This window comes from Paramormyrops kingsleyae, chromosome 18, assembly GCF_048594095.1.
Source record: "Paramormyrops kingsleyae isolate MSU_618 chromosome 18, PKINGS_0.4, whole genome shotgun sequence".
Taxonomy (NCBI): domain Eukaryota; kingdom Metazoa; phylum Chordata; class Actinopteri; order Osteoglossiformes; family Mormyridae; genus Paramormyrops; species Paramormyrops kingsleyae.
In genome coordinates this window covers 9,002,617-9,029,632 of record NC_132814.1, presented here as the reverse complement: position 1 = coordinate 9,029,632, position 27,016 = coordinate 9,002,617, and the positions used below count along the sequence as shown (strand labels likewise).

At 40.9% G+C, this 27,016-nt stretch overlaps 2 protein-coding genes across 2 annotated transcripts; both read right to left on the bottom strand.

Moving 5' to 3' along the window:
- Nucleotides 1-456: 456 nt before the first annotated feature.
- Nucleotides 457-6,347, bottom strand: LOC111837928 (2-oxoisovalerate dehydrogenase subunit alpha, mitochondrial-like). Its single transcript, XM_023800391.2, has 8 exons — nucleotides 6,076-6,347; nucleotides 4,763-4,939; nucleotides 4,333-4,419; nucleotides 4,136-4,244; nucleotides 3,561-3,722; nucleotides 3,258-3,464; nucleotides 2,755-2,896; nucleotides 457-1,703 (listed from the first exon to the last, which is right to left on the bottom strand). Exons 1-8 carry the CDS (start codon nucleotides 6,178-6,180, stop codon nucleotides 1,361-1,363), a joined length of 1,332 nt encoding a protein of 443 aa, XP_023656159.2. The 5' UTR covers nucleotides 6,181-6,347; the 3' UTR covers nucleotides 457-1,360.
- A 4,381-nt stretch (nucleotides 6,348-10,728) lies between these two features.
- Nucleotides 10,729-25,574, bottom strand: LOC111837959 (synapse differentiation-inducing gene protein 1-like). Its single transcript, XM_023800453.2, has 4 exons — nucleotides 25,036-25,574; nucleotides 15,758-16,859; nucleotides 11,819-11,965; nucleotides 10,729-11,377 (listed from the first exon to the last, which is right to left on the bottom strand). Exons 2-4 carry the CDS (start codon nucleotides 16,154-16,156, stop codon nucleotides 11,222-11,224), a joined length of 702 nt encoding a protein of 233 aa, XP_023656221.1. The 5' UTR covers nucleotides 16,157-16,859; nucleotides 25,036-25,574; the 3' UTR covers nucleotides 10,729-11,221.
- Between the last annotated feature and the right edge of the window lie 1,442 nt (nucleotides 25,575-27,016).

The window sequence follows — 27,016 nt, the reverse complement described above, 5'->3', positions numbered from 1 at the left end:
TTCCTTTGTGAAATACTTTGCGAATTCCATCTCGGCCAATTTGTGTAACAGTCTTGATAATTGTACAGATGAATTCTGGGTAGATTTGGGCGGTATCGGAGCGAAATTGGAGCGAGACAAAAAACAGCTCCGCGCTCTGACCAAATTCCGCCCGCTCCGCTCCTCGCTCACGCTCCGCTCCGCTCACATGCTCTGGTAGCCACACGAGGTAATGAGGGGGGCGTGGCACACACGAGGATAAGACGAGCTGGGCGTAACACATGGTTTATGAGAGAAAATTTCTGCAGAAATACTTGGTATAGTCAACATTTTTAACCAGCAGACAAATATTTCGCTTGAAAGTTTTTTTTTTTTACCCCAAATCACCTTTAATTTCCATCCAGCCACTTAAAACATAATTATTTTAATAATTATAAATGTTATTCAGTTTCAAAAGTGAAAACACTGGACACAAACTGCCGTAACCACTTTTATTAAACACGAATGTGACAGCCTCCCCAAAATAATCTCAATATGAGTTAGTGGCATTTTTAGCATGGCATTTAACTTACAGATTTTACACAAACTTAAATCAGTGTCTTATTCAGTTCTGATCAAACCCAGTTACAACGCACACAACAATTGAATATTCAAATTCTAAATATATTCTTCTACTGATTGGTAACACTTATGTCTATACAAACCTTAAAATAAATAAAAACAAAAGCCTTGATTTCAATATAATGTGGGGAAAAGCTTTGCCTTCCATATCTGACTCGTGTTTGGATGTGCTACAGTATTATGTAACGTATAAAACAACAGCTACTAGTAACATCCACTTCCTGGATAAATTCACAGTTTCCAGCTACATTACTGTAACAGCATGCTCAAAAATCATGTGCTACCATTAGGAATGTGCATATGGAGCAACAGTGCTCCATCAGTAAAATGTTTTTATGATTAAATATATATTTGAAATTTAATTTTACTTTCCCCGATCATAGGTGTTGTGCGCCATCTAATGTCACATTAAAATCGGATATTTCAAATGAGGATCAAAACCATAACACAGCATATAAATACATTTGTACTGAGCAACCAGTGACTGCTACAGACCCTAGTTTAGCTACCAGCTCAAAACTAAATGTTAAGAGGAAGCAACTAGGCATTATTAAGCAGTGAGTGACAGAAGCCTTCACTTTAGCAGATAAGAATATTTTCAACACTCCCTATGCATACACATATAAAAATATTCCATATGTTTATAAATATTAGTGCTATAAGTAACCTTGATTTCTTGTAACATTCTTGTAACGTGTACCATTTCTATACCCTTCCCTTCATCCATGTGACCCTCATCTGGCCTCACATCACCCATGAGTTACTTATCGTAGAGGTCTAGAGGGTACTGCTCTTTGTAATGCTTTAGGTGGTTCCACATGGCCTCCTTCTGCTTCTCTATGTTGGGGGTCATCTCCTGGTATACGTCAGAGAACAGGAGGTCCAGGCGCGGCTTGTGTCGCTTCTCGGCCCTCTCGAAGGCCTCCATGACATGCTTGCGCGACTGCTTCCTCCAGGTCTTCTCCTCCTCCTCACCCCACCAGCCGCGCGCCGTCATGTAGTGGCGCAGCCGTGAAATGGGGTGGTCCTGCTTGTCCCAGTAGTTGACTTCGTCTACCGATCGGTAGGCTGAGCTGTCGTCACTGGTGCTGTGATGGCCGATCCTGTGAGTGAACAGGGTGGGGGGTGGGTACTCAGGTAAGACCGAATTAAGTTTCATGAACCACTTGCTGTATTTTCAAACCCCAGCAGATGGTGCTCTCTGTTCAAAAACCGCACTGGCACTCTTGGTTTCCTTTGAAACATGCTTTGAGCCCTCTTTTGAACAGAGAGCACCATCTAGTGGGGTCAAAAAATACAGCAAGGGTTCATGAAGCTTCTTTTGGGCATCCCTTTAAAGAAAATGTATTTACCATTCATCCATCTGTTCATTTTGACCAATCATGATTTTGGATGCGAAGAGCAAATTGAGTCTGCGTGATTTAATGATTTTTTTATGAAGCTTTTAATATTCATCTAAAAACCACTGCACAAATATAAAGTTTATTTACAGCAACTACAATCCTTTCTCAAAAAAAACATTTTGTTGGTTGTCACCCAACTGGTCCAACAACTGATTTTCAGTTACAAGTGTGTGTTCTTGAAATGCTATCAATGTTAAATGGCAGTATTTTCCGCTTCACCCTTCCATTTGTACACTTGGAATCACATCTGCCCCGTCTCTGCTCCATTCATTCCTGTTGCTGTCCTCTGAACTCACTAACACAACAACATCCTTTCTGAAGAGAGCTATACAAAGTATTTTAGGTGAGTTTTAACATTCTACACACTTGAAACTTTTATACAAATAAACCCTCCAGAATCCCATTCATATAAGTTAAAACGGGGATATAATACTAGATCCTGTGCAAGTGGCAGTTTCTTACTGTGGAAGCAACACAAACCAGACTTGAGCAGGCAACACAAATACAGTAGAGGGTGAATCCAGGACAGCTATTACATGCAGATATCCACTTATATTCCACATGCTTTTTGAGAACAGGATCACAGAAGGGTCTGGATCCTGTCCCAGGCAGCACAGAGCCTAGGGAAGGGCTACACCCTGGATGGGATGCCAGTCACTGAGTACATGTACATTTAATTAACGTAATTGACTGAAGTTAAGTTGCAAATGTGTTTAATGCATCTTTTACTGTATATGAATCCATGCATTACCTGTAAGTCATGGCTTCGATGAGGAAGGGCTGGTTCTCTGCGATGGCCCTGCGGCGAGCCTCCTTAGTGGCGTTGTACACGGCAAACACGTCATTGCCATCGACACGGATGGACATCATGCCGTACCCTGGGCCCCGGGCAGCTACAGAGGTACAAAGCGGAGGCCACAGCTCATCTACTGGCGCTTTTCCACTGGCATACAGGAAGCGAGTCGCATCTCTGAACTGGTATCTCCATGCAGTTCAACCAATCAGAGGGTGGCGATGCAACTATCTCGATTTGGTCACACTTTCAGCCCTGTTAGTAGGGCCGTGTCAGCTTGGTAACGTCTCGGGTACGGTTTGGGTTCGGCTTGCATACTTTGCGATGGAAAACCCCCAATTCGCGGTAAGGGTCGGGTACAGCTCGGGTACAGCTCAGTTCTCGGTGGCAGTGGAATAGTGTCATATGACAGGCACAAGACGCTCAGTCTAGTATGAAAGGAAGGGGCAGCTGGGGCTCACCAATGCCGTCGCCCCGGTACTGCTCATTGGTGGGGGTGGAGATGGCATAGCCATTGTTGCGGCAGAAGAAGATGATGGGACACTCCAAGGTTGCGGAGAAGTTGAAGCCTGCATGGGCATCTCCCTCACTGGCCGCCCCCTCCCCAAAGAAGCAGATGACGACACGGTTGGAGTTCTCTCTCTTCACAGCGTAGGCTGCCCCCGCCGCTAAGAACGCAAGAACCGTGCAAGGAGTCAGTAGTTGATGTCCTCAGGAGATGGAAGCAGGCAATGGAGGAAGAACCAACAGATTCAGGAGCTCACCTTGGGGGATCTGGGTGGCCAGAGGAGACGAGATGGTGACAAAGTTGAGGTCTTTGCTGCCATAATGCACAGGCATCTGGCGGCCTTTGCCCAGATCGTCAGCGTTGGCATAACACTGCGCCATGAACAGGTCCAGGGGGAAGCCACGGTACATCAGCACACCTGCAGGTAACGATCAGAGTTTAGGACAACTGATGAGTAAATGGTTCGTAATAGCTAAAGCAAACAGGTGAGCAGTTAGCCTGCTGCTTAAAGTGCGGGGGACAGACAGCATAGATATATCGTGATGAGCAATTCCAGGTATTAATGAAGTGTAAGTATGCAGGCAAAAAACTGAACTGTCTCATGTACTGTCAGAAAAAAGTACCATTTGTACCTTTGAGGGTACAAACACTTGTCTGTACCCTCATGGGTCTGTCAATTGTACCCTAGTTGTAGATAAATGTACCTTTCTAGGTACCGAAAAAGACTCTGAGGTATATTTTTGTACCATTGGAGGTACATTAATGTTGTTTGTACGTCAGGGAAGAAAAATGTACCAGTGTAGGCAGAGGGAAAATGCCCATGCACTATACCTGCTTCTCTGTACTGGCCAAAGATGATGTCGTTAGGCTCGAGAGCTGCGGCGCTGCCGACGTGAGTGCCCTCTTCACCGTAGTTTGTCATGTAGAACGAGATGCGGCCCTGTAATTCACCAGCGCACCGTCACCGCCGGCATCGCCATGCAGCGTTCGCATGTCCCTTAACACCGCCCAGGAGATCCGGCTCTCACCTGCCGCTGAGACTCATACAGAATGCGGTCCATCGTGTTCAGGAGCGTCATCTTTTTATAGCAGTTCAGCACGATCTCTTTCGAGAGCTGAGAGCGGTAAGGGCGGAATACAGGCATGGAAATGAGATGATTAAGTGGACAACCAACCAACAGTTGAGGATGGAGAAATCAACATGTTACACACAGGGACGGATCTGAGACGTGGGTAGGGATGGCCAAGGTCAACCCTAATGAAGACGCGGCCACCCCCTGTCGCCACCCAAAATCAAAATGGACGACATATGTATTATTTTATTTTCCAAGCCTGACCATAGAACACACAGTGCGGCCTGGCTACCAAGGTAAATATATCAGGCACCCGACGGCCACCGGAATCGAAATATACCGCAGGCACTACTGAGTGCACCATACTTTGGGTTTGGTGTGATACCTTGGGGTCCTCGGCCTGGTTGATAATCTGACCCTGTCTGTCCATCACCCTGTACACGGGGATGCCAGAGATCACATTGGGCTGAATGAACTCCAGGCGATCGACGAACTCGGCCGAAGCTCCGGGAAACTGCGGCTTCTCCTCCAGAGAGTCAAACGGCTGCTGATGAAGGGCTCCCTGGGACACCGCAGAGGCAGACGATTCAGCACCACTTCATTCATTCATTCATTCACTAAATTTCATTGTACTTCTGTGCAATGACAATAAAAGACATTCTATTCTATTCTATTCAACTAACATACCTTTATCAATCACTTTTGTTACATTTCCACTATTCAAATGAAGTTTTCAGGGTAATTTCCATCTACTATATTTTCTTTCTAATTTCACGTTCCACTCTCTTGTTACTGATTGCACTGTCAGAAATAAAAGAATACCAATTTGTGCCTTGTCATTGGGGCTGTACCCTCAATGGTCTGTCAATTGTACTCTAGCTGTAGGTAAATGTACCTTTTAGTCTAAATTAAGGTACAGAAATGGACTCTGAAGAACATCCCCAAGGTACAAACAAAATTAATGTACCCCCAATGGTACAAAAAATGTTCCTCAGAGTCCACTCCTGTACCTTAAAAGGTACATTTAGCCTTGAGGGTAGAGCCCCAGTGACAAAGATGAGATGATGTGAGATAGCTCTCTAATAGTAGATAAACAGAGTTTAAATAAATTAAATTTATCAAATTGTGGTGAAGGGAGAGTTATATTTAGGCGTTTTTTGTGTGCAGGTATAGGAACAGAACATGAGCTCTAAGAGGTGCGGTAGGACGTCAAAGGCAGTGACACCTGATTCAGAGATCGGTGACCTTGTTTTATTTCCAAACATTCGTCCCCGCCCCTGAAACTGACCAATCAGCAAGCATGGAAATACACGCGCAAATAAATCTCTGTAAAAAAATCATACGAAAATTATCTAGATAATATGTAAATATAATATCAATATAGTCCTGGGCGCCGGTTCAGTCCGTACAGATTCTTTCACCACCGTCATTTACACATACAAATGGCGAATACCTAAAGATATCCCATTTCAAAATAAAACCTTTAAACATGTTAAACATTTAAAAACGACGAATGTGACGTTTTTCTTTATATGACTGAATACACGGTGCGACCGGTTATTAACACTAACGCGAAACAATATAATTCAGCCTTCGTGTTTACATATTGAATTACACCGACAGTCGTAAAAAAAGGTGTACTGAAGGTGATACGATACTGAACGTGGAAAAATACAAATATGGTTGTGCCATACTCACATTAACTCTGAAAGGCCGATAGTGAGTGACTCCGAAGCCCTGGTAGCCTTTTCTTCGGCAGAGCGCACCGAGCCCGGTTCTGTACAGTCCCCGCAAAGCCGCCATATTCACTCAGTCTATCCCCGTCGGCGCATCACATGTCATGCGGAAATTCCTGTACTGACTGGGTGGTCTGAAACCTCGGGCCTTTTATCTCAGACAGGTTTTAGAACCTGCTTTCCTTTATAGAATATTCTGTCTTACATATACGCGTGTGTGGACATGTCCTGCGGCATTTTCTATACCCAGCCTATCTGTAGACTTCGTGCGTCCCTTCCTGGTCCACTAATGTACTCTGGGTTTTCATGAATGGTAAATTGTTGTCCTTCCATCCATCCATCCATCCATCATCCATCCATTTTCTAACTGTTTATTTTCTTTACGTTCGCCGGGGGTGGGAGCAAAGATTTCTGCCTTATTAAATCAATTGTCATGGGCATGTTAGTTACCATTATGTCTGTGATATATTTGTAGTTTCATATTATTCTCAAATGCTGTTTCATAAATACATTGTAAGATCAAAGACTTAAAATAACGTATCATTTATGTTTTAGTGGCAATAAACATGTTACTACTAATGTCACAGTATGAATATCACACGTAAACTTCTTAAAATAAGCAAATAAATTATGAGTTACTGCTTGTGGTAAGAGAGGATGAGTTTATGCAAAACTGTGATTAGATGTCAGTACGTACGCCTGAATTTATGCAGGAATGTATGAAGAGAAAATCCCTGCCTATGAAATATAATGCTAAACATAGTACTAATTTTTGGTAATGTGCTATTGGTTAGATCTCTATCAGTACCTAAATTGAATTTTGAAATTGCAAAAATGTAACTCACCACAAGATGGGGCCATCGGACTGTAGCACAGTACGTTTTATTGTAGGGTTTGGGGCCCACTGGTGGGGCAGATGCATATTAGGTCAAAAAGGACCTGATTATCAACGACAATTACAGCAGACAAACCCCCCTACTTCCCCAGTGAGCCGCCGACACTTTGTAATGGTGACTCAGTGACTAGTGCTGTTTCCTCCAGGTGGGGTTCAGATCCCATCTCTGCTCTGTGGATGTTCACCCTGTGTTGTGTTGGTTTACTCCACTTTCCCCCCACAGTCCAAAGTGGCTAAATAGCATCCCTAAAATGCTCATATTGCGTGATGGTGTGTCTTTGTGTGTGTGCTGGCCTGCTGTGCAGCATGTGTTCCTGCCTTATGCGGATAGGTTTGAGGCCCCCGGTGACTGCAGTGAGAAGGTGGACAGATGGATGGGAATATCTCTGTCAGACACGTAAATAGTTTAAGAGATGGTGTCTTACAGGTAGGAGTGATTCAGAGATGCATTTTTAATCAGTCTGATGTGACACCCTGTGTTACCCATATGTGCCCTTTAAATGCATTTTCAATAGTTTAAACTGGGAGTGTCATTTATATCAATTTATAAGATCATTTTAGAACTTAGAGTATGTGGTTCCTCTCTTCTGTTGTTGTCTGACTTTCTCTCATGTCTTTGCCTTCCTTGATTTTGAGATTATTTAGTATAAATGATGTAGAAATGTATGAAACACACTCTTGAGGAGACTCTGTCGTGAAAGATACTATGTAAAAATAAATTGAATTGGATTGAATTATGATGTCGTTTGTATTAATCGGACAGAGAACATTTGGACACTTTTCAGGTGGAGATGATCTTTTACGATTCTCCCAGGCTTTTTTTACCATTTCTCATACACATGCAAACATACTTTATTAGATGAATTTTGCCTTTGGTATCTTTCAGTTGTTAGTTGTGAATTTTACACAGTAGCCATTCATATGTTATATTTACAGAGAAGTTCTAGTCACATGTTTTGCGTGCCTGGTCTTTCAGGTTGCATCAATAATTAGTATTCTGAATTTTTGAAGTAACAGAAATGAAAGTAGAGACTGCTACAGTTCTCTTTTTTAAAACCACATTCACATTTTAAGATGTCCTGCTGTAACATCCTGAGACCCCAACCATTCATTTATGTCCATTGTAGTGGACGTGTTGTTTTTGCATCTATCTTTTCACTGTTGTAAGGAAACATATTTATTCCTGTTGTACACTAAAGAGGACATGCTGTGAAATTAAAAATAAAAATAAATTTAAAAAAATCTAAATTGTAAGATGTCTTATTTCCTCCAAAGACAAATAACCTACAATTTTTCCTTGGGTCCCAGGAGTATATGGTAGGAATGGAAGAAGGACTATTGAACTAGTGTTCCACACAGAAGTGAGCTTTTACAATATTAGTCTCATCAACCTAGTGAATAATATTTCAATATTAAGTATTTACCACAAAAAAATTTGGCATGTGCAGTTCTATATATTATATATTATAGAATATATATATATATATCATAGAAAAAACAATACAGATGGATGAAAAAGATAAAATCTGAAACCGATTTTGTTGATTATGAGTTACTGCTTGTGGTAATATGAATTAAAATCATTGGCAAAAAACAAGGAAATCAAATTCTTTCTCTTCCTCTCTTTCAGTTGTAATTGTTCCCTTTCCTATGCCTTATGTTTAAAAGGAATTCAACGATAATTGTATTTGCTGCACTTTTTCTGCGCATATTCCTCAAACCGCTCAGCCCCCTGTGGACTGGTGAAATTTTTTACCCACCGATGCGTCCAGCAGGAATGTTCTCTGCCTTTCCCGTCAGCATGCACTGAAGTGCCTTGAGCACTGATGGAGCAGAACGGAGGCTCTGTAGGACGCCATGGTAACACAGAGGAAGTCTGCTGGCAGTTATCACATCCTAAGATGGCAATGCAGAATAATACAGGGGGGGGGGGGCTCATTGTTACAGTAACTGGAATAATTTATCCTGAAATTGGGTCAGAAGTGGGTTTGCAAGTGAGCGCGCACAACTACGAATGGATGTGTACTTTTTGCTCATGGGAGACAGAGAGGGGGTGGTATCCACTGGCCCTAAGCACTGTGCAAACTGGTTTCCATTTTGGGAAACCAACTGTCTCCCACTGGGGCACATGGAAGCAAGAGAGACAGAATTGGCTTCCTTTGTGTTTGTGAATAATGACCACAATTGTCAAGTGGCCTATGCAAACTCTCCCAGTGTGGGCTCTCAATATATTGCATTTTGAGTATCCAACCACATAATTTAAGAAAAGATGTGAAAACTGACCATACAGCACTGCTCTGGATTGGAAACCAGCTCTCTAATTAGCATATAACTATTTGGCTTGTTATTCACAAAGCAGCACTGTACAGCATCGCAGTTCGGCCTTTTTCTGTGGGACGCTTCCACTCTGTCGAACTTCACCACAGGGCAGGAGCGAGAGGCTGCTGCCACACAACTGTAGCTTCGCGGAATTTAGACAACAATGCATTTAAAATGCAAGGGAATCATACAAACCCAGCAGCGCTGAAAGCCAGACCAGAAACAGCCAGGGCTTGCTGGGTTACTACAGAACATTGGATGGAGTGAGTGAAAGACACACTGGAAAAACAATGAAAAATCACTGCGATGACTGAGATGACTGAAGATAGAACAGAAAATCCACGTTGAACTACATGCAATAATTAAACACCTGACCTACAATTTAATATCACATATTGATATGCCGTTTCATAAATACATTATAATAATTTGTCATTTATGTTTCAATGGCAATGGCAATAGCCACTTCTTCCCAGCTCTACCTATGTGGTTTCCATTATAAACAACTGTATTTATATAAAGATGGATCTTCCAAAGATGTATAAAACGTGCAGTTTGCCTTGTATGTCACTTTGGACAAGCTATGTGCCAAATAAAATAAATGTAACCTTTATTGTCTCGTCATCTCAGTCACTCAGCAGGTCATATGTATGGAAACAGGCTATTATAATTTCCTTCTAAGGCTTTTCTTAAGCTTTCCAAGTATTTATTTGTGAGGAGTAGTCTGTAATTCCTAAAATGCGTATCTGATCAATAACATTCATGCCACATTACATTTCAGTCTCCTGGTACACTTTCCTGTTAAATCGTATATAGAAAAAAATTTAATAAAGGTAATGTAATAAGAAAGGCTGAAAAATCTCCTCAAATATACCTTTCCAATTTGATTAAATTAAAAAAGTATTGAATTTCTAGTTTTTAATTACTTTTTCCTTGTTATTGACTTTCTATTTGTTACAGTGAATTTGCTTGTTATTTCCCTGCTATTTCTGTATTACCAACAGAAACACTTCTTACAATATAATGCCACTCATTTTTTCAGTTAAGTGTTTGCTCCAGTATTTCTTTAATAGTCTATATTTTTATAGACTATTAAAGACTATTATGTCCACCTTCACAGAAGTAATTCACAGATATGATTCACAGAAGTTGTTAGAGTAACGCTACAACTATATACCCATTTGCTTGTGATCAGGCAGTGTGTTCAGTTCACCTGACTGAGGATGGTCCTGTGTCTGAATGAGATGGATTAGGCTATGCAAATTAAGCAGCATTCTCTACTGTCTGTCTTTTGTGATGGTCTGCAATATCCAGATGTTCATTGTCAGGTATCTTTACCTTATTTCTTTTCCACTTCATAATAATGTAGGTTAATGGGATGATACAGCATTTATATGTGCATTATTAGAATAGAACAATGGTTGTTTATTCATCCACAAAATTGGGCAGTTGATTCATATTCCAGCATGCTCTAATTGAGAAATACTGACACACAGGTATGAGAGCAATGATTCAAACTCGCAACCTTCCAGATACAGGTACAAATCCTTAAAATACTGACCTACACATCAGTCACATTACTGACCTACATTATGACTCATTATTGTCATAAGAGCATGATACTAGCTGCAGTTTTCTGTAAGAAGATCAGTGAATAACAGGTTGCACTACAAGTTTTTATTACTGTTTTAGTGGAAAACCTTTGGTCCAGTTAAATGTTAGTCATAAATATCAATCCTTTGTATTGTGAGACATATCCTTGGCATGGCTTTCAGTCCACTCCTTTGGGGGCTTCTGGCATCCAGATAAAGTGCGTGTCTTGGATAGGAGGGTACTTGTATATTTACAGGTTTTCGTATGTTGAGAAGTAAGAAGTACGGCTGGAATGTGTGTCTTAAGGGGGCTTTCCCGACAGGTAGGAGACGAGGGTGGCGACAGCACAGACGTATGTGATGATGCCAAAGATGATGGACAGTACAGCCAGCCAGAAGGCCTGACGTGAGGCCAAGCTGGCTCTCTGGAAATCCCCCTGTGCCGAGGCTTTGTTTGTCTGAGCAGGGAAGCCGTTTTGGAAAGTGGCCATTCGGAGAGAAAAAAAAAACAACAATTTCTGTAAATATCACAAGAAACATTTAATCTTTTTACAGAGTTAATACTTATCCAGATGAGTTACCAAAACACACATATCCAAGAATCTGGAATTTATGCGAACATTTTTTTTCTGATTCACTTGTTTGTTTCTGTTTATTGGCAGCTATTACTGTCACAATTTCTATGGTGATTTTTATGAGAATTTATTACATAACAAATGATTAGGTATATTATGTTATTGTTGTGGACTTCATAATAAAAATTTATTTAAAAAAAATTGCAATATGCTTGCATATCCGTGCAGGTGCTGAGTTGCTTTTAGTGTTATCATTTTTTAGATTAGTTTTGTCATTACAATAACGGTGGCAGATCTTTGCGATCCCGGATCGTTGTCATTTACCTTCTGTGAAAGGTAGAAAGCAGCAATCCCTAGTGGCCAAAAGCAGCAGAGCATGGCGAAGACGGCCAGACCCAGGTAATCCTGAGGGATCACGAGGGAGAAGCTGCTTTCAGTCTCCGTATCGCTGTAGTCATCACTGGAGGACTCCTGCTGAGGCAAAAGTGGGTGGGTGGGGGGAGGGGGTTAAGGTTCATGTCTTCAGCATGATTTCAGCAGCTCCAGATGGTCATTAAAGTGCATCACAACTTGCCAGGCCAGTGATGGATGTGCACCATGGTAGGAATTATTCAAACTATGGCTGGCAAAATGGTTACAAAAGACAATAGGTAGATGCCGGAGCCATGGAAAGCACACTGATGTTACTGTGATATTGGCCTGCAGCCATACTTTGCTTGAAGATTTTAAAGAATGTGTTTTAACTGAATCAAGTGTCCTGCTATAAGGTAGGAATGGAAGAAAGACTATTGAACTAAAGTGTTCCACACAGAAGTGACATTTTAGAATATTAGTCTCATCAACCTAGTGATTATGTAATTTCCTGATATTGTACATTTATAAGAAATGTGGGGTTTTTTTAGCTCTTTTCACTGACTCCCTGGTTAGCAGTGTCGCTTCAAGTCTCCATTCTGTAAATGGACTGTTTGCGTGTATGTTCTGCGTGTAAATCTGGTCCCTGACTGCGTGCGTGTACGTTCTGCGTGTAAATCTGGTCCCTGACTGCGTGCGTGTACGTTCTGCGTGTAAATCTGGTCCCTGACTGCGTGCGTGTACGTTCTGCGTGTAAATATGGTCCCTGACTGCGTGCGTGTACGTTCTGCGTGTAAATATGGTCCCTGACTGCGTGCGTGTACGTTCTGCGTGTAAATCTGGTCCCTGACTGCCTGCGTGTACGTACTGCGTGTAAATCTGGTCCCTGATTGTGTGCGTGTACATTCTGCGTGTTGTACGGACGATTTTTTCCGTTTTCCTCCAGCAGCCAATCAACATGCAGCTAGGTGAAGCCATGTCTCTAAATCCGTCACAGTGTGTGACTGTGTGGCCCATGATGTACTGGTGGAGTCAGGGTGTCCCCAGCACTCTGTTCTCTGCTGCCTAGGACACCCTCCAGGATCAGCTTGTCCTTGTACTAGATGAACAGTAAAGACAATAGATGGATATTGCCTAGTTATCAACTTATACGGTGTTCACAGAAAGTCTTGGGATGCTTGCTTCGTTCTTTAAAAACTATGCTAATTTATTGGTTTCATAACATAAGTCCCTTGACAAGCAATGTTTAACATATCTGCACTTATCTTCTACACAGACATTTTCTTTTTATTAAGTGTCTTTTTTTGACTTATTCATTCTGTTTTGCTTTGCCGTTTTGCCATTAATTGCAGTTGTAGCCACTGGCTCCCAAATGGATACTAAACACACATATTTGGTATTTTATGTTATTGTAAATGTGTCACTCATTAAAAACACCCAATGGGACTACTTGTTAATAAACATTTTCAATCAGAACAGCTCTTTTAGAACTATAATTTGGGTTTCAGTTTATTACTACTGTTTTACTTAAAACTACTGGTTGTTTGTATTGTGAGACTTTCCGTGAGCACTGTATAATCTATACTTTTACATTGCCATCTAATACAATATAGAATACATTCACAGGAAAGTATTCAGTGTCATTCTCATTATTGCTTTTACTACTGCTTATTATTGAATAATCCATTGTCCAGTTACATTCACTGTGATATGCAGCTAGTCTTCGGAGTATAAAATATTAAATGAAGCTTCATGAACCATTTGCTGTATTTTTTGACCCCACTAGATGACGGTCTTGGTTTACTTTGATGCATACATTGAGCCCCTTTTTGAGCAGAGAGCATCATTTAGTGAGCACAGAAAATAAACAAATGGTTTATGAAGCTTCATTTGGCCATCAGTACTACATTATTGTGAAAATTGATGATTCAGTATAAACTCTAGATCTACGTAACAAGCAGAAATGCCAGGAATGTGTTTTAATCCTCAGTGTCCAGCCGGTCCTGGTTAGTCCTGGTCAGTTACCTACTGATCATGTTTTCTTTTCCTAGGCTTATGCAAGGCATGATACTAATAATAACGACAAGCATGAGGATTAAGTCATACTGGACTCCCTCCAATGGGCTCAACAGCAACAAGGAGCGTGAGACAGCAGGACAGAGTCAGTCACCATTAATGGAAACTGAAAGAACATATTAGAGCTTTTATGGCTGTGTTTGGCAATACTGTTTTTTATTTCACAGGATACAAGTCCTTTTTGGCTTTACCCATTGCACTGCATATATTTATGACCATTTAAGAACATTTGTTTGTTTGTTATTCATCATTAATATTCTTTTTAAATGCTTTGATAGCTATTTGTAAAAATGAACTTGCACACAAAAATAACACTAGCGCCAACTCAGTATAAATATCACATCAGCAGGCACAGGAGCTAATGAGACGGTCCTCCCCCTGAATCCTAATGTAGCAGAGCTTTAAACTGCAGCGATTCTGCAGCTGAGAATGTCAACATGCGCTTCCTATGCCATTATCTCATGAGGGATAATCCCTGAAGGGATGAAGCTAGGAAAACATATTAGTCCTCTTTCCTCCAACTCAGTCGCTTTCTAAAGTCTTTAATACACTTAAAGTCAACACATCAGGTTTCTCCCGCAGAAGTCGAGCGACACCACATGCATCCCGAATTATCCTTCCCTCAAATCCCCATTTTCCTTCTCACCTATTCCTGTGTGTTATTAAACCCATGTTTGCCTCCTGCATCGGTACTGTATTACTGTGTTTCCTTTGCTAAATTAATAATAGATATTCTGTCAAAAGGAATTCCGAAATTTGTATAATTTTCTCTTTTAAATTCGGGCTTTGTCTTGTAGCTACCCATTTTGATATTTCTTGCAAAGGTATTGTCTTGATAGCAGAAACCTGGGCAATTTCTGACTGTCCCACTGCCAACAGGAAAGCATGCCGTCCAAAGGAGGCACTTATTCAGCAGTCAGGCATCTGCTCCTCGTCCACAACGCCAGTTTTGTTCCAGAGCCTCCTACTTATCCTTGGTAAACGGCACAACTAAAGCATCAGTCACATTTTACACCAAAGCACTTCCAAGCACCTTTTAAATCACCTTTAATCCTGTTCATTTTTTTTTTTTTTTTTTTTGCTGTGCCTACACTTGTGATTTACACCCTGTCACATAGAGTTAATTTCCCTCATATTTCCTGGAGCACTGCAATATCCCTTACCAGAGGTTTAGCCAGCTAAAAGAACTAAAAGAAGAAAGTTTTTCTATGATGATTTCCGATTTGCTAAAGCATTCGCCTTGAAACATACATGCCTCCACCCCGCCCCATTGTCACTGTGTGTTCTAGTACCCTCATATCTATAGTTGATCATGCTGCGAGCAAATTAAGAGCTGTGTCTGAAGTTGTCCATCCATCCATTTTCCATACCAGCTTGTCCTATGCTGGGGCAAGAAGCATTTGGTGCCTGTCCTGAAAACTATGGGCACAAGGCAGGGAATAACCCATGACACACTGGCAACCAATCACAGGGCACATTGACACACCATTCACATCTATGGGCAATTCGGCAACTGTGATTCACCTTGGCATGTTTTTGAACTGTGGGGGGAAACCAGAGAACTCAGAGAAACCTCAAGTCAATTCGGTGAGAACATGCAAACTCCATGGAACTGGGCAGAGGCTCAAACTAATGATGGACAAAATGATGCATCATGAACCATTTGCTGTATTTTTTGAACCCACTAGATGGTGCTCTCTGTTCAAAAAAAGGGCTCAAAAGATGCCCCAAAGCAAACCAAGAGCACCATCTAATGAGGTCAAAAATACAGCAAATAGTTCATGAAGCTTCATTTTGCCATCACTGACTCCATAGTGAGGGGGACAAGGGCTGTACCTCAAAAGATGGCACCAGATCCTCCTCGTCCGTGCAGTAGCCGATGCTGTGGTTATCCCTCCCATCCTCCAGCAGTTTCCTTTCCAGTGTGGACCCAGGACCCATGTCCACAAAAGCTGTCTCCATGCAGTGATTTCTGTGTAGTCCTGTGGAGCCTGTGAGCCCCCACGCGGGGCCAGCGGGGTAGAGGGCCTCCGTGTCGCACGGCAGAGAGCGTGCGTCTAACAGCTGCTGCTGACGGAGCTCCGACGGAGCGCGGTCCCTCCTCCAGGACGGAGTGGGGATCATCTTGGCTTCCTCACACTTAACCATGATGACCTTAAGTAACCCGCTACCGCTGGAGGTTTCGTTCTTTTTGTCACTCAGTAGGGGCTGATCCAGCTCATCCGGACTCTCCATCTTATAGTCACTAAGGCAGCTGCTCTCTGCTATTGTACGTAATACTGCCCAGTGTGTTTTATAACTGCAAGGTGAGTCCTCTCCCTTTCAGTCCGACGCCTCGTTTGCCTCCCTGTTTAGTACATCTCGGATGTGACAAAAACTCTTCTTTGCCACATTTCTCTTGCCATGGGTGTAGATGTACTTCTATTTATCTAAGTCCATCAGTGCTACTTCGATTTCGCCACCAGTATCTGAATTTAGTTGCTAGCAGTACATTTTAGCGTTAAATTAATTTGGATTTTTTTTTTTTTATTACTTTTAAATATTCTTATGGACAGAGTTATTTATTTTGTGGTAATAATATATACCATGAGGGAAATAAAACCAGTACCAATAATTATGTAGAAATGCAATCCAGGTTATACTAACTGACTAAAATTTATTTCATGTCATATCATTATTTTGAATTATAACTCCAGTAGTATCAGATTTGAGTCCTGACAGAGGATTTTGCTAACAGGCAACCAGATACCTATGACTGTTCTTTGTTTTGGGGGAAGACATGATGAGTGAAGCGGGCAGGTTTCCTATGGCGATGTGTTTGCTAGCAGCAGCAGGAAAGCTATCTGGGGACGTGTACTTTCAATTCCAGGGAGCAGCGGTGTGGGCACTGCAGGGCGCCGTCGGCAGGTGGTGTGGGGAGCTCAGCTGGCACTGCGCACTGTAATCGAAAGAGGAATCATGTGGCAAGGCGAACTGGCTGCACTTCTGCTTTACAGTCATTCCTCAGCCCTGACAAAAACAAACTAGCCCTACTAAAGACGTGAAACACCAAGTTCCCTGCATCAACAATTAAGAGATTCATGACCGCAGGACTCAAACGCAACACTGAGCCAAATAATGAGAAAAACTTTATTCTCAAGAACTTTTCTCTTGTATAGAGCTTTGGGGAATAAATGAGGAACACAAATTAATGGAACAACGTTAATTCTTGTCTCATCCTCTAAAGTTTAATATTTATGTTTTCATTAGAGTCACCAAGATCTTGACAAAACAGGCAAATATGAATCATACAACGGTGTAATAAAGTAAAATGTATAATTAGTAAAATATTAAAGCACTCTCAGTATTGCCCCAGAAGCACTACAAAATTGTAAACGAAAGCTAGTGAATAAGTATCTATTACTGAATGTAAATGATGAGATTCAAACCTAATAGTGTTTTTGGCAATAGCAGCACAATTAGCCAAGGCAAGTTCATTTATATGGTACATTTTCAAACACAGAGGTCATTCAAAGTGCTATAGACAAAATAAGATCAAATTAAAGCAATGATTAAATGGACAATTAGGGGGTGTGGCAAAAGGTAAATGACAATTTAAATAACAGTAATTAAAAAGTATAAAAAAGACTGAAGGCAATATGGAATAAAAATGTTTTGAGCCTGGTTTCAAGCCAGATTATATAATTATACCTAAAATTTTCCATCTAGTTTGCCACTATAAGCAGGTTGTTGACTAGGTGACTCAGCCATTGTCTTACTTAATTTCTTCAGTGTCAGAATAACCTTTAAGTTACAGTTCTTCACGTCAAAAAGTTCTGCTTTTGATGAGCTGAAGTTTGGAAGCCGTAGTGTGGTTTATGCACTAAAAACCACTCGTTCTAGGGATGTAACCTCAGTGTTCTGTCTGGCTGAAGCAGCCAGCTGCTTTGTGAATGATCTGAACAGGGATCTCAGCTTTGCAGTGTGTGAAAAACGGGGGGTCATCAGTAACCTCTCTGACAGACTGTCCTTATCACCTGAGCACAGCACTGCATTCTGCTGTCAGTGATTGCTTTGCTTGGCTTTACTCTATAGTGCAAAGAGCATAATCAATACTGGCCAGTCCTCTGTTCGAATTGCAGAAATTATAATGAACCACATTTCTTGGGAGGTCCCTCCATGGGGAGAGCTTTTCAACCATCATTACACATTGTGTTGCATTTGCTGCATCAATAATTTGCATTTTGTGCAAATGTTTTGTGCATGTGTCTAAATGTATCTTAGCAAGCATCTAAATGTGTGCATATAATATACACTCACCTAAAGGATTATTAGGAACACCTGTTCAATTTCTCATTAATGCAATTATCTAATCAACCAATCACATGGCAGTTGCTTCAATGCATTTAGGGGTGTGGTCCTGGTCAAGACAATCCGGTCTGAGGGCCGGTCTGAGTATTTCACAATCTGCTCAGTTACTGGGATTTTCACGCACAACCATTTCTAGGGTTTACAAAGAATGGTGTGCAAAGGGAAAAACATCCAGTATGCGGCAGTCCTGTGGGCGAAAATGCCTTGTTGATGCTACAGGTCAGAGGAGAATGGGCCGACTGATTCAAGCTGATAGAAGAGCAACTTTGACTGAAATAACCACTCGTTACAACCGAGGTATGCAGCAAAGCATTTGTGAAGCCACAACACGCACAACCTTGAGGCGGATGGGCTACAACAGCAGAAGACCCCACTGGGTACCACTCATCTCCACTACAAATAGGAAAAAGAGGCTACAATTTGCACGAGCTCACCAAAATTGGACAGTTGAAGACTGGAAAAATGTTGCCTGGTCTGATGAGTCTCGATTTTTGTTGAGACATTCAAATGGTAGAGTCAGAATTTGGCGTAAACAGAATGAGAACATGGATCCATCATGCCTTGTTACCACTGTGCAGGCTGGTGTTGGTGCTGTAATGGTGTGGGGGATGTTTTCTTGGCACACTTTAGGCCCCTTAGTGCCAATTGGGCATCGTTTAAATGCCACGGCCAACCTGAGCATTGTTTCTGACCATGTCCATCCCTTTATGACCACCATGTACCCATCCTCTGATGGCTACTTCCAGCAGGATAATGCACCATGTCACAAAGCTCGAATCATTTCAAATTGGTTTCTTGAACATGACAATGAGTTCACTGTACTAAAATGGCCCCCACAGTCACCAGATCTCAACCCAATAGAGCATCTTTGGGATGTGGTGGAATGGGAGCTTCGTGCCCTGGATGTGCATCCCACAAATCTCCATCAACTGCAAGATGCTATCCTATCAATATGGGCCAACAATTCTAAAGAATGCTTTCAGCACCTTGTTGAATCAATTCCACGTAGAATTAAGGCAGTTCTGAAGGAGAAAGGGGGTCAAACACCGTATTAGTATGGTGTTCCTAATAATCCTTTAGGTGAGTGTATTAAAGTGTATGTTTGCTTTAATAAACCATAAAAATTACATATTTCTTTATTTATATTGTGCACTTAATTTAACTGTATTTTATTTAACCATCTATCCATCCATCCATTTTCTGAACAAGCTTGTCCTATGCAGGATTGCCGATCCCAGAAGCTATGGGCACTGGGTAGGGAATAACCCGGCCAAAATATTCAACAATGGTCTGAAGATAGTGGCACAATCAAAATGTGTAATCTGCTGAGAAGAAAGTATAAGAAAATTGCAATATTTTATCTGAAGCCATTTGGAGTCATATAGTTATACAACTATAGTTTCAACCACTGGAATTTTAAACATTTGGCAGTATCCAGTTCCGGTAAGTCTTCTATTTTAAAAGCCATATTCAGTAACCGTCTGCTAAAAGTATTTCTATGCAAACTGTAGTATTTCTAAGAATACTCTCATATGTTTATTAATTTCCATCCAAGTCTTCTCCCTTGTTACATTAATGTATCAACAAAAATTGTGAATACTGAAATTGAAAGGGGTCTCGTCTATTTAGTCATATCATTAATATCGTCTTTTATAATAATCCTGCAAATGTCAAAGTCTACAAAACTGGAAACAAAACATATTAAATCACATGACATTAATGTTGACCAATGCCAGTTAACATAATCAGAATCATACATATTCAGCATGACCTTCATATTACTCATGCATAATTTTTTTGTCAAGGTTGCATGAAGGCATGGACCGCAGAAGCAGAGGCAGGACTCAGGGAATTGGGGAAAACGCAGGATTTAATTCTGGGCAAATACGGAACAGGCAGACACGATATGACATTAATAACAGAACTCGAGAAACATACTCAAATGCAGACTTAAATACATCAGACTAATTAACAACAACGAGAAACAGCTGGTAACACGGGGATTCCACACGAGGTAGCGAGGGGGGTGTGGCACACAGGAGGATTGGACGAGCAGGTCATGACATTTTTATTAACAAGGACTGATTAAGTATGACGTATATTCATATGAAGAATGCATAAAGGTATATGTGCAGGAATGCATCACTTATGTTTACTACTCAATGACCAATTACCCAGTAAATAACTTTACAAAGCTCCTTATGGGACCACTTTTCTTTTACATCATCAAGTACCATTAAATGACCCTAATAAATCACTGTTCCAGAATAAAAATTCATTACCACTGACCTCGTCTTTAATCAATAATATCATATCTGCTTGGCAATAAAAAATATGTTATCTACAAAATGCTTCATTTACGATTCTGATTGAAAATGATTTATAATGGTTTGTGAGCGATCTGCCTCATTGTCTCTGCTGCCTCAAGCTACCCAATACTAAATAAAAAGTAGATTTTACTGTCATAACTGTGGACCAAGTTGAGTATTCCGCTGTCCTCCCAACTTTCCATAAATTCAAAGAGCACAAGATCAAACCCCCTATTCCTTCTTCCAATGCCTTGTCCTCTTGATCTGTTCACCCTTGGGGCTTTTTACAATGATTAATTAATATGGCTAATCATTCTTGTTACCTTGTTTCTGTTACATGGATGAGAGATCTGGACAGATTTTATTGCACATTGTTTTCTGTACAACATAATTATATCCGACAAACATATTTATTTATATACTTTAAAAATGTTTGCCTCACTATGCAGTTCTCTACTGTAGTCCCCAGTGTCTTCACATACACTAAGTTCAGCTGCATACCTCGCCACTCTGATGTAATTCACACTGGCACCCTGCTGTCAGAACCATGCTGTGATGACATTTAGCTCTTGACTCTTTTTACGCCCCCCCCATGCTCCACCGGCAGATGCTCCCAACATGATGACAGACCACCAAACCCCCTCTCTATTCCCCCCACGTAGGGATCCAGCATGCTTATCTCAGGTGCACCACAGTCCTGCTCTGGTTCACGGAAGCCCTATAAAATATTGAGTCCATGGGAGTTTAAGCTAAAAGGACAGTGTTGCGCATCACTGCTAACGTGATGCCAATGGAGCTACTCGGTTCCCTGTCACATATAATTCCCACGTCCCACGTCACTTTCTGTCATATTATCGCCATTTTATAGGTATCATTTGACAACATTCTCACCCTGTTATTTAGTATATTATTTTGTCCTTCGATTTTTTATTTTTTGCTTAAATGTTCTTTTTGACAGTTTCAGATGTTTTTTTTTTTTTACTACATTTCAAATAGTTTATTCGAAGTGCTATCGCTCAATTATGCTGAGTAGGCCACTTTATAAAAATTAACTGAATTGCAATGAGTGCGTAGTAAGGCTTGGTAATGTGATGCTTAAGCTTAAATGTTTAGGAAAACATGTCTTCATTTTCAAAATTCTCTTGATCAACTGTCTGGATGATTCTCATTTTGAGCATTTGGCTACATTTGTCTTGGGCATCTTAAAATAGCCATGCTGTAAAGGGAGAACGGCTTCTTCACATAATAAATCACCCACTTTGTTCTGGTTTTAGATGGTGTATTAACTGAACATGAGAATAATCATGTTCTGGTTTTACACTACTCTGCTGTGCTGTGTGGTCATGAACATACAGAAAACCCCGCAGAATCTCTCTTAACAATGGGTCTCAGTCTCATTTGTCCCTGCTCTACTAGTCACTGCAAGAGTGCATTTGGGCCAATCTCACTTAATAATGGGCAATGACACTAAGTCAAGGTTCCCAGTAGTGATGACAAAAGCGACGTCTTATGAACCATTTGCTGTATTTTTTGACCCCACTAGATGGTACTCTTTGCCTGCTTTGGGGCATACTTTGAGCCTTTTTTTAACAGACAGCACCATCTAGTGGGGTCAAAAAATACCACAAATGGTTCACGAAGCATTATTTTATCCATCACTAATTTCTACCAAGTCCTACCTATATATAATAAACTTTGACTACCCATCTGGGAGACAAGAAAAAGCCAGAAAGGTGATCAAAGCAGTTTACCCTGCTAAATGTACTAGACAGAATGCTGAATTAAGTTGTTAATTTCCCTTTGTAATTCTTCCAGATTTTTCTCCAGCTAATAAACTAGTCAATATGGCAAATGTAATACATCAGTGACTCATACTGTGTCCCCACATCTTCATAATCATGGATTCCATTATGATGTCAGATCAGTGATTTTAATTGGTTTCTCAGAATTTTCTATCGCGTGTTTGTTCAAAGTGTGCCCAACCTTATGCCCTGTGCTTCTACAGTCATGCTTCATGGTGACTGTGATTTTGCATTGAATTAGCAATTATTAAATACAGAGGATGAATGGATATAATTATAATATTCTATATAAAATAATTTTCATCAAGGACTTTAGAAAACTTAAAAAAAAAATTCAGTAACACTACTTGGGGCACAAATAATGTAGTAGTACACTCTTACTTAATGTATTAATAAACCAGTAACTAAGTGTTAGTTACTTACTGATCCCATGTTTGTTCATCATTAATCAACCATAACAGTTCATGTATTTCATACAGTTACTGTATGTGTTCATAATTTGGACTTAAGTAGTAACTGAGTTACTAAGTTACTTGTGTTCTATTTCCCATTGTGCAGCATTTTGGTCTGTCAACTTCCTTGACTTTGAAAATGCACTAGACAAATAAACTGATTGATTGATTGACTGATTGATTGGTCGATTGATTGATTGTACCTCCTCAAGTAAAGTGCTACCAAAATTGCTTGCTGATTTACTCTTAAAGCGTTGGCCAGAAATAGAGACACAGCACTGATGGTTCACTGCTGGGATTAATGGTTTGGACATAGCCTATTGTGTTGGGAGGGGTTACATTCTCCGCTGAAGCTGTGCAGACTGTACGCTCCAGCAGTTCTTCACAGAAAACTGTCCACTGAGAATAGGTACTGTAGTTCCTGGCTGTATATATAATAATTTGTACAGTACAATGGTCACAGGGCAACTATATGCAAGATACCCAATTACTTATAGCCTGTAAAAGCTAAATCGTGATGACTAAATTATTTCATTTACATTTCTGGCTTATTTAAACTAGATTTAATCATGTGGCTTATCTTTCCCTTTCCTATGAACACACTTTGTTTTTCTCCAGTATTTTTTCTGAGTTTACCTTTTATTTACCTTTATTTTCACTAGAACAGCAGAGAAGGTGATTGGCAGTCCACTCCCCTCCCTGGACTCCATTGCTAGCTCTAGGTGTCTCTCCAGAGCCAGGGCGATCATAAAAGACCACCTCCATCCTAACCACCACCTATTTAATATACTGCCCTCTGGTAAAAGGTTCAGATCCTTCAGGTGCAAAACCAACAGAGTAAAAAATAGCTTCTACCCGTGGGCAGTCAGAACTCTTAATGCACCAGATCACTAACATTACTCCTTCAATCCTCCCCTCACTCCTATCTTTTTAAGCTTATGGTGACCATAAGTATGTATGTGTGTATGGGTGTGTGCGTGTGCACGTGTTTGTGCAGTTTGCGTCCATACTCCATACTCACTGCTGCTACTGACTATGGCTCTGTGCAATATCTTGGCAAATGTGCAATTACCAACCTACCCAATAGTGTCACTTATCTATGACAAAAGCCCTTCCCCCTTATTTATTATATTTATGACACCCTTGCATATACCCCCAATGTCTCTTGTACCTATACATTGTGTTTACTGTGTTTATTATTCTTATATTTTGTACTGACACTTTCTTGCATCTTTGTGGTCTTGCTAGCTAATTTCGTTGTCCAGGCAACTGTACAATGACAATAAAAAGTCTTGAAGTCTTGGTATCAATGATCACACAATTGCTTCCTAATTCATAACTCATAAACTGTTTATATGTTGCCTTAACACATGCCACATAATTCAGTCGTTAATTGGAGATCATTAAATTAAATGACAGAAAAAATATAGAGTCTGAATCTCCCCAGTTTTGTGCTACAGCGTAACAAGCATCCGTTTTATAGCTTGCCGCAGATCAGAAGTGTCAGTTAATACAGCTGTTTTTGAAACACACTCCAGAACAATAGTTTTGAAAATTGTCAGCTGGCAGCCTGGCACACAGCTTGTATAGTATTTGCCCAATATGCTTTTTATTCCTAAGAGTATAGATGTGTTTACTTTACCCAAAAACTGAAAAAGAGAATAATACTTTATTGCACGTGCCACACTGCTTCAGCGTCAGTATCTGGCTATTATTTGGCTTAGCGTTTAATTCGCCTTTTTCATCTATGCAACGGACGTGCTATATTTATAGTCAATACAAATTATAGACAAAGATTGTCCAGTATCAATGATTATGTTTAATTCCGGTATGCCAACAGTGAGCAAATCCTTCATTCTAAGTTTATCCCTAATCTGTTTATTAATCTTTCTCATTTTCCCCTTCTATATTCTTAGAAATACATACTGATCATTATAAAATTTCTCTGTTTAGCATATTCTACAAGAATCTTTACAGATCCAAACAGCACAGTACATAGCCTATACATAATAACAAACATCCTTCTTACTGTGACCGTAACAGATTTAAAACTGTTTGTTGGTGATGTAATCATAATTGCACGCTGCTACATTCATGGTGTCTTTGTCAGTTCAGAGACTGATACTGAAAACATGGAAAAACAATGGCACAGTGAAAAACACTCATTACCTGGGGAAAAAAGTCAGTAGACTTGGACTTACCTGTACTCCAACTGAATTCTAACCTCTGTGCAAATCTCTTCTCATCCTGTCAGATCAAATGATCCAGTTTATTGTCCTGGTCCCTGGTTATTCTGGCTGTGTTCGGCTAAGAATGTGCGAAAGTGGCCGTGAAGCGCGTCTGGAAGCTGCTGTCCGCGTGCTGTGCGGTACGCCCCCAAGTGCGGGTGAGCGGCGCGTGCAGGTGGACCGCGCGTGCTATGGAGCGCGCGATCTGTTCGTCAGTTGGTGCGTCGAGTCATGGCGTGAACTACTTTTGATATGTTTGTAAACGGTCCCTCATATGTGCAAAGACTTCTTCCAGCGTCTTTGATTTCTCTTGAGTTCTGCTTTTGGACCTTTTCCAGTGTGGCTTTAAATGTCCCACGTCGAACCGTTTGAGTGACTTTCCAACTACATCACAATTACAGCCACCTCTCTCTTTCTTTATATCTCCTTCACTATCCTATTTTTCCCTTCTCAGTGCTTGGCTGTTACGCTTCTCTCCCAACACTCACTCACAGGGTCCTAGAGCCTGTGTACTTTTCGCATACAGCCACAAACAGTAAAAACTGTAATGAAATGAACACCTTTCTGAGCCTCCGTTGGTCTCTGATTGTTTTATTCTTTTGGCGCTGATTCTGGCATGCGAGGGCAGCGCGGTAATGCGGCTGAACTCGGGGGCTGCTGGAGCTTCTGGGTGATTTATCACAAAGGTGTGTTTGTTCATTCGGGGAAGCGACTGTTCTGGGTGAACGTCCAGATGCAGTCACGGTCTATGCAATGTACCGTGTGCTCGCTATCCCCAAAAGCTCTTTAATGTCAGCTTGACCTGGGCGACCCACTTACCTCCGAGCCACTGTTCTGTGCAATTAATATTCATGTTCAAAAATAGACAAAGGGAAATAAAACATCCCTCCTTAACAGAAACCTCCATGTTTTATAGATTCTCGGTTTGTTCTAGGGGTGCCATAAAAGGGGGAGGTCTGTAGCATAATTGGATTGGTCTGGGTTGGGGGCCCAGTGTGATAGGCTTCATGGGGTCCAAAATCTCAAGCAGCACCCCTGTCCATGAGTCTACGGAGAAGACAGAAATGCATATCCTGACAGTTCATGATTTATTATAGGAGAGGTGTTGGCATTGTTTTGGAGCAAGCACTTTGTTTACCAGATTAAAAATAGCTGCATGACATTTTCATATAGTTTTCCTACTCTCTTTATTCTGCATATAATCTGCATCCTCAGGGTTTTTCAGATTCAGTCCTTCTGTAGCTTAAGTGGTATTGCTCCATGTACCTTGAAAAGCTGTTTCCCTAATTCTGACTGGAAATGTGCTAAACTGAAACAGCAGGAGATGCAATCTTGCTGTATGGTCATTTAAAGTTGCTGAGCGCGTGTGCACGAGAGAGAGAGAGAGAGAGAGTCCATTGGCAAGCATGAGTACACAAGAAAGACATCAAGTCAGACATTGCAAATTGTGATCAATATGTGGTATATGAAGGATCTAGACAGATACTTACAGATCAGCAGATACATGGAGCACCACCAGGTTTTATAATACTTATAATACATATATAAAACTTGAGAGGTATAGGATGGCTTTCAGGATTCTTCAGTCATCACTGCCATTAGGCTAAAGAATTTTACATTCTAGACAAATCAAAGTAGCTTCCCCTTGCCGAAGCTACTAATGCACCTATAGAGACTGTATTCGTATTTGTTTAGGCATTTCTGTAATCAGATGATCTTTATCTGAGTTGGGTAGGAATGGCTGAGGATACTGAAAAAGCAGTTGGGCACTGGATAGGCTTCATGGGGTCCAAAATCTCAAGCAGCACCCCTCTACGGACTCTACGGAGAAGACAGAAATGCATATTCTGACAGTTCGTGATTTATTATTGCGTGCAGTGCTTTCAGCTTTCCAGCTCCGGTTTTAAAACTGAATAGCATTTATTGTCCTTAATTTAATCACCTTGCAGTTTTC